The following is an 8,509-nucleotide window of genomic DNA, read 5'->3' as shown; positions in this document are numbered from 1 at the left end:
ATTAAAACATAACTGGACTCTGGTCAAGGTCCTACTTATTTTAAGGCTGTCATCCAACCACTTACATAAAGAAATAGCTGAAGTTTGTTTTGTGCTGGTAATGGAAGATCTTGGTCTCCTTGCCGCATTTGCTAAATCTTAAAGCAGGGTCTGCTGGCTGGACATCATAAGAAGCTGAAAACTAAAGGACAAAGAGCTTTTGAAACCTCTAGACTCTGGGCTGTCCCTGTCTAAGATGAAGATCTCTGAATTTGGTGGTCTCTTTTTTATGACTTGCATTTGGTTAACTTTTCTTTTCATGTTCTGGAATTAATTGTGAAGCATTTTGTGAGGTTTATTTTGAAAGGTGCTATTAAATAACATTTTATTTACTTACTTGCCACGTTGGATCAACCACAAGACTATTAATTCTTCCTTTATATTGACTAAAAAATATAAAATTTAAATTAACAAAACAAAAACACACAAAAGAGCTGAGTCCTTGTTGATAACTAATTAACTTGCAGTGTTATCGAGGTCTACCTGCATACAAACGTAATCTCAAATGACATGTCCTTTAGGTCCTGCCACTGCTCCTTGTTTTTCCCTTATGGGTGGTATGCAAGATTAGTTAACACAGCATGTCAATAAAAGGGAATGGCAAAACAATAAAACCTAACGACTAGACTCAGAAAGTCAGAAAGCTGTCATGTGGTCATTATTACAAACCAACTTGCTCTTATTCATTTTGCTGTATTCCTATTTTTCTTCTGCTGTAGCCTCTTCTCTGTTTCCCTCCTCCTGTCAGTTACAGAGACAATTTCATCTAAATGGCATGCACAAGAGTGGAGATGTCATTCTGGGTGGACTGTTTCAAGTCCACTTTTTTTCAAGCGTTGCTGACCTGTCTTTTACCTCACAGCCACAACAGCCTACTTGCCATGGGTAAGTATGTCAGGGAAAAAAGTGAAAACGAAAGCGAAAACCTATTATTGATATGCATCTTATATCTAGTACTCTCTGCATTAATACATTTGAAAAAATGCCTTGTCTGGAATGAAACATCTTCTTTGTATTTTTTTTTTGTCATTAAAAATCCCTTTAATTGTGGTTTATAACAGTATTTGTGTAACATGTTTTCCAAGTATTCTGTTGTATTTTTCTTTGTTAGTTTTTATGAACTAGGATTTAGGCAGGCACAAACCATGGCCTTTGCTATTGATGAGATCAACAGAAACTCCAACCTGCTGCCAAATGTCACTCTTGGATACACTCTTTATGATAACTGTGTCACACTTGGAATTGGATTCCGTGCAGCATTGTCATTAGCCAGTGGTCAAGAGGAAAACATTATATTAGATAATAGATGTACTGGAAATCTTCCAGTCATAGGGATTGTGGGTGATTCTTCCTCTACACATTCTATTGCCATTTCCAACGTCTTAGGTTTGTACAGAGTACCCATGGTAAGTGGTCTTCTTAATCTTGTAATAGATACCTTGTATTATTTTGATTTCATAGCAAATATAAAGCCACTTAATAATAGAGCTAACATGATAAAAATAATAAAGGAGTACAGACTTTGGATATTTATACATAATGTGTATTTTTCACAGGTGAGTTATTTTGCCACTTGTTCCTGCCTAACTGACCGTCAAAAGTATCCATCCTTCTTTAGAACAATACCAAGTGATGCTTTCCAGGTCAGGAGCACAATTTCACATTTGTCACTAAATTATTAATGCAACAACAGAAGTATTTTCAGGAATAAAATACCCGTTTTTTAACAGAATGTATAATGATGTAAAAAACTAAAAATTCTACCTGTGTGCTGTGGAAGTTGATCTGCAAATACTGGTATGAAAGATTTGTTTGTCTTTGCGCTCACCCTTTAATTTGTATTTACATAGGTACGTGCTATGATTCAGATTCTAAAACACTTTGGCTGGACTTGGGCAGGTCTTCTTGTCAGTGATGATGATTACGGACTTCACGCAGCCAGATCTTTGCAATCTGATCTCAGTCTGTCGGGTGAAGGATGCCTGGCTTACTTCGAGATTTTACCCTGGGACAAAGACATGGATGAACTCAGGAGGATTGTGAATGTGATGAAAATGTCCTCAGCTCGAGTTGTCATTGTTTTTGCACATCATAGTCGCATAGTAAACCTTATGGAAGAGGTTTGGGTTTAAAACAATTTAATTAATACTAGTTGCAAGAATAAAAATCATTAGACTGTGCAAAACATGTTTTATATGTCTGTGTGAATGTGTAGTAAAAACTAGTCATGTAGAATTAATTTGCATCATGAGCATCTACTGCATCTACTGTAATATTATGTCACTAAAGTAGTTTTGAGCAACAATATCACATTACAGATTTTGTATAATACAATGCACAGGTAGTGAGGCAAAATCTAACTGGCCTACAGTGGATGGCCAGTGAAGCCTGGACAGAAGCTACTGTGCTCCAAACACCTCAGCTCATGCCATATCTGGGTGGAACACTGGGCATTGCAATTCGTCGAGGAGAAATACCAGGGCTCAGGGAATTCCTCTTACAAATACGTCCTGACCTACATCACAATAACAGCTATGGAAATAGCATGGTGAGAGCTGAACTCTTTCTTATCATATGTCCAAGATGTATATATTTTTATTATTTGTAAAAATCATTTTCAATAAATTTCAGGTGAATCAGTTTTGGGAATTCACATTTAAGTGCAGATTTACACCAGCTCCAACAGGCTGGGTAGAAGGTAGAGGTACATTATGCACTGGAGAGGAAGATCTGGACCATGTGGACTCTGAGTTTTTGGATATTTCCAACCTCCGGCCAGAATACAATGTGTACAAAGCTGTATATGCTTTAGCATATTCCCTTGATGACATGTTACGGTGCAAGCCAGGAAGAGGACCTTTCCGTGGCCACAGCTGTGCCACATTGCAAACATTGGAACCGTGGCAGGTTTGATATCAAATTGCACTCCATTAAATGAGAAGATCTTTTGCCCTATAATTACTTTCAGAACAGAATGTACACAGTAGAGTAAATACGAAAGACAAACCATGAAAAAGTTTGAATGAGCTAAAAAGATGTTTTCATCCTTCTGAACTGGAGTAATGGTTAATATATTTAGATCTGAGAGATCATAAACCAGTATGCATATACAGCAGTATTAGTGATGTGCTATCTTTGATTTTGAGTTAGATTGTAATAATTTTATATATTTATATAAATCCGATTTAATGTTATATTTGATTATTTAATACCAGGTTCCACTGTTTGCACTATGAAAAATAATGTATTTATTATAAATCCCTTTTTAACAGCTTATTTATTATTTGGAAATGGTCAATTTTACCACGCCATTTGGTGATCAAGTGTCATTTGATGAGAATGGTGATGTGGTGCCAATTTATGATGTGATGAACTGGTTGTGGCTCCCTGATGGAAACATTAAAATTCAAACTGTGGGTGAGGTTAAGAGGTCCGCTTTCAAAGGTGAAGAACTCATACTTGATGAAGACAAAATCTTCTGGAACTTTGAATCCAAAAAGGTTAGATATGGTTTTTAGACTTTTATATTTTGGCACATATATGTATTACATAATATATGTAATTCTGGCAGGTAATATTTAATTTCATCCTATAGCCACCTCGATCAGTATGTAGTGAGAGCTGTCCTCCTGGTACCCACATGGTGAGAAAGAAGGAGGAACCCAAATGCTGTTTTGACTGCATCCCTTGTTCTGAGGGAAAAACCACTAACAAGAGCAGTAAGTTTTTATCTTTTACTGTTGCATATTTAATTTGATTCATATTAAACATAGTATGTATGATACCATATTCCCCCTTTTTGTAGATTCCTTGGAGTGCACCAGTTGTCCAGAGGATTTTTGGTCAAACCCCCAGCGTGACCACTGTGTTCCTAAGAAGACAGAGTTCCTCTCCTACCATGAGCCTCTGGGTATTTGCTTGACAGCAACTTCACTGCTGGGAACATTTATATGTGTTATTGTTCTAGGAATCTTTTTCTACCATCGCAGAACACCTATAATACGTGCCAACAATTCAGAACTTAGTTTCCAGCTATTGCTGTCACTCAAGTTGTGTTTCCTTTGTTCACTGCTGTTCATTGGACGACCTAGGCTATGGACATGCCAACTCAGGCATGCAGCATTTGGGATCAGCTTTGTGCTGTGTGTCTCATGCATCCTGGTAAAAACCATGGTAGTTCTGGCTGTGTTCAAAGCCTCCAAGCCAGGAGGGGGAACCAGTCTGAAGTGGTTTGGTGCAATGCAGCAGAGAGGAACAGTTCTATTTCTTACAGCTATTCAAGCAGCCATCTGCACTACCTGGCTTGTTTCTTCCTCTCCAACTCCACATAAAAACACCCAATACCACAATGATAAAATCATTTATGAGTGTGCAGTTGGGTCAACTGTTGGTTTTGCAGTGTTATTGGGCTATATTGGGATGCTAGCTTTCCTCAGTTTTCTAATTGCATTCCTGGTGAGGAATCTCCCTGATAGTTTTAATGAGGCCAAACTCATCACATTCAGCATGCTGATCTTCTGTGCTGTGTGGGTGGCCTTTGTTCCTGTTTATATCAGCTCACCAGGAAATTATGCAGATGCAGTGGAGGTATTTGCCATCTTGGCCTCAAGTTTTGGACTCTTGGTCACATTGTTTGGACCCAAATGTTACATAATCCTTTTGAGACCAGAGTTGAACACAAAGAAAGCTATAATGGCTCGCCGCAATGGAACACAGTTTTTTCATATACAGTAGAAAACGTCCAGATATTTTTTTTATTTAAGCTTATACGCAACTAAAAAAAAATACATTGTCTAAATGAACAAAGCAATAAATATGGTTTCATACTGCTATGTTATATTCCAGGGTATTTGGTCTTTCTGGAACTGATGTTCACTGAGAAACATATAGTGGGGCAAAACCGTATTTAGTCAGCCACCAATTGTGCAGGTTCTCCCACTTAAAAAGATGAGAGAGGCCTGTAATGTTCATTATAGGTATAGCTCAACTCCCTCCAGCTTTGGACAACAACAACAAGAACCCCCCCTCCCCTTCCCGCACACACTAACTCACTTCTTCCTGCATCACAACCAAACATGTATCTTAAAGAAACAACAACAGTGCACAGAGATAGCCAACCTAACACAGTAAAATAACCTTTAACCTTTGTACCAAGGTTTACCAAACTCGTCAATCCTGGGATCCCTGTGGCAGACCGGGTGAGGGATAAGCTGCACCCTCTTCCCTTCAGGGAGTATTAGAAAGCCTTTGCCCAGGTCCAGTACACCACTGATGGCTTGCAAAAAGTCCAGTCCAAGGATGCAGGCGTACTGCACGCCAGCCACCCAGACAGCATAAGGTACACCGAGGTCTCCCACCTTAAACTGGAACATTCCCCTCCCTCTAATTGGGGCCAGGTCACCAGTCACAGTTCTAAGTTGCATATTACTTGGTTGCACAGCTCCAGTTGGGACAATATCAGGTCGGACCAGTGTTGCATTGGACCCCGTGTCCAGGAGGACCATACAGGACACCCCTGCAATTGTCACCGGAACATGGCAAAAGTCACCAGCCTGGGTCCAGCCCACAGCAACGACTGCACTGGGTGGTAATGGAGGTGGTGTGGGGGTGTCGGTCTCCCTGGCCTTTGTACTCCCACCTACATGGTCCCTTGGCCACTTCCCGTGGCGTCCTGCGTTTTTATGTTCGCCGCAGCTTGCTGGGTGCCACCATGTTTGTTTACATCACGTGACGGCGCGCCATGCGATGACAACTCTGTCCCGCTGAAACCATGGTCATGGCGCAAAAAGATTAATCAATAGAAAAGAGTCCAGTCAAACCTGGAGAAAATCCAGCCTGAGCCGACAGCCACGGCGCCATTTCCCTCACTCTATGGGTAGGTGAGTGCAGACGAAGTTCCCTCTCCTGAATCTCTTTCTTAATCTTGTCTGGCAACATCCCCCGTCTTGTGTCGATCAGTGTCGCCAGCAACAGCTCCAGGTGTCAGGTTTTTTATTTGTTTTCTCTTCACTTCTGACACCAGTGTAACGTTCCCATATGCTCTCAAGCACCAGACGGTTTTGACCTCAGTTTATCAGTTTATTAAATAAGTACAGGCAAACAGGCCGTTATCCCCGGGGAGAGTCTTCTGGTACAACCCACTTCCTCCAGCTCCGGACAACAGCAACAAGAACCCCCCTCCCTTTCCCGCACACACTAACTCACTTCTTCCTGCAGCACAACCAAACATGTATCTTTAACAAAACAACAACAGTGCACAGAGATAGCCAACCTAACCTGGGGTGGCTGTAGCTCAGGTGGCAGAGCAGGTCAGCCACTAATCAAAAGGTCAGTGGTTCGATCCCAGGCTGCCTCCTGGCTGCATGTAAAATATCCTTGGGCAAGATGCTAACCCTACGTTTGCCTACTGGTGGTGGTCAGAGGGCCTGGTGGCACCAGTGTCCAGCAGCCTCGCCTCTGTCAGTGCGCCCCAGGACAGCTGTGGCTACAATGTAGCTTGCCATTGCCAGTGTGTGAATGGGTGAGTGACTGAATGTAGTGTAAAGCGCTTTGGGGTCCTTAGGGACTGGATAAAGTGCTATACAAATGCAGGCCATTTACCATTTTTTTTCTAACACAGTAAAATAACCTTTAACCATCATTACAGTGTGTATACTAATCTGCTAAAACATAAGCTCTGCTGAAACATAAGGTCTGCTCCAATTTCAATGTACAATGCCCAACTACAGCTACAATAAAGGAATCTTTATCTTTCATGATATAAATTATTAAATAACTAAGGATTTAGGATTAAGATTTAAGAATTATAAGATTTAAGAATTGACTAATTGTCAGGTCTGGGATGGCAGACCAGGTGGAGTGCAGAAAGAGTGGACCCACATGCAGACAATGGAGACGGAACTGGACCGTAAAGCAAGACTTTTATTTTCGACTGCACAAAATACAAAATAAAGAGAGACTAAGATTAAACTAACAAAAACTAAAATGGGAAAACCTAAACACTAAACACTAGGTACACAGAACGTGACATGTGAGAACATGAAACCTGAAACCCGAGGCCTCTGGCTGGGATGAGGCAGGACCCAATGGTCTAGATGGCGGAGACAGAGCAGACAGGGTAGTCCATGGCAGATGGCGGTGATGTATGGCGTTATTTTTGTGCCACTATTCTGAAAAATAGAAAAAAAATTGAGGGCACGTAAAAAAAAATTGCAGGTGCAACAGGTGCAAGTGTTGCATTTTGAGGAGAAATTTATTTTGAGCGTACAAAAGCTGAATTTGAGTGAACAAAATTCATTGCTGCGTGCAAAAAACGTATTTCAGTGTTTGCGCTTATCCATATACACACACAATAGTACCCCCTCTCGCTCAGTTTTTTCATTTGCGCTTGCTCGCAATGTGTTGCTTGCGCTCACAACATTCTCTGCTTCGTACGCTCCACTCTCTGTACACCGTTATAAGTGTGCCACAAAACCAACCAATCACAGACTTGGTTTCAAAAATTCTGATTGGCTCCAATCAGCTCGCTAGCTACTGCCTTCCGGACACCAGAAACACTATCCACTCAGCCTCGCTTCTTGCAGATAGAGGGATTTTTGATTTACTCTGCAGCTAAAGAAGAGATGGCAGAATCAAACAATGGCTCCAATAATACTACACCACAGTATCAGGTGAGTTTAAATTTTTTTTTGTGAATTTAGTAATTTGCTGTCCTTTCTGTTTAATATGCTGTGAAATTGTAGTTACAGATGCAGCTGTAGAGTTTAAGCTAGCCTTATGGGTAATTACCAGCGTAGTTGTCTTACTGAGGGAGTGTATCCTAATCATGTTTTTTAGGGTAATGGTGCAGTTGAGTCAGCAGTAAGAAATCTGGTGTCTTTGCTGCTTAACAACATATCCACAAATCCTTCATGGAGGCCAACAGAGAGTGGGCAGCCGGAGCCTAGAAATCTGACTATCCAGCAAGAGATGACAAGGTTTTTGCTTGTTTTGTGTGGGGTTTTTTTGTTGTTTTTTTTTACTTTTTGCAATCTTTTCTGTTAAAGTTATTTGGTTTGTGGATTTATCAACATTGATTTTTAAATTAAAATGTGCTATTAAGGACTGATGTCATATTTAATAACTTTATTAAACAATAACCCTTATGTTATGCAACACTGCATTTTTTAAACTCATGCATTTTCATCACACAGATCATTTCCAGGATATTTCAAATCACACTTTAGCCGTGGTAAAAAGAGATGTTTAACATCTACTAAGCAGCGTGTTAAGGCAGGCAGTAAGACCACAGGCCTCAGTTTTTATTTGCTGTCAAAAATCAAAAATTACATCCTACACACCTTTGCCAGCTGAGGAGCTTGAACTTCTACAAGCTGGCATGGGGAGACAAACAGTGTCTCTTCCAGAAGATGGTGACCATGCAGAGGTAAGTTTGTGTAGTCAGTATTAAAATCAGTCATTGGCAGACGCA

At 40.5% G+C, this 8,509-nt stretch overlaps 1 protein-coding gene across 1 annotated transcript; it reads left to right on the top strand.

Annotated features, from left to right (window-relative positions):
• The first annotated feature begins 688 nt into the window (after positions 1 to 688).
• On the top strand, positions 689 to 4,773 carry LOC102193656 (extracellular calcium-sensing receptor-like). The gene is made up of 9 exons (XM_005754760.1): positions 689 to 924; positions 1,151 to 1,445; positions 1,596 to 1,682; positions 1,890 to 2,159; positions 2,381 to 2,587; positions 2,671 to 2,946; positions 3,312 to 3,539; positions 3,635 to 3,758; positions 3,845 to 4,773. The coding sequence occupies exons 1-9, from the start codon at positions 689 to 691 to the stop codon at positions 4,771 to 4,773; spliced, it is 2,652 nt and encodes an 883-aa protein (XP_005754817.1).
• The last annotated feature ends 3,736 nt before the right edge of the window (positions 4,774 to 8,509 follow it).

The sequence above is a fragment of the Pundamilia nyererei genome, unplaced genomic scaffold (assembly GCF_000239375.1).
Source record: "Pundamilia nyererei isolate P.nyererei 1_Seehausen unplaced genomic scaffold, PunNye1.0 scaffold00640, whole genome shotgun sequence".
Lineage (NCBI taxonomy): Eukaryota > Metazoa > Chordata > Actinopteri > Cichliformes > Cichlidae > Pundamilia > Pundamilia nyererei.
Note: the sequence above shows the minus strand (reverse complement) of the source record. Positions and strands in the feature narration are given on the sequence as shown.

What these genes read in the sequence shown, in the direction of transcription:
- LOC102193656 (XM_005754760.1), top strand. Translation starts at nt 689, where the DNA reads ATGTGGTCATTATTACAAACCAACTTGCTCTTATTCATTTTGCTGTAT. An exon ending in GTTTGTACAGAGTACCCATG is followed by an intron (nt 1,446 to 1,595) that starts GTAAGTGGTCTT and finishes TATTTTTCACAG; the next exon opens with GTGAGTTATTTTGCCACTTG. An exon ending in AAACATTGGAACCGTGGCAG is followed by an intron (nt 2,947 to 3,311) that starts GTTTGATATCAA and finishes CCTTTTTAACAG; the next exon opens with CTTATTTATTATTTGGAAAT.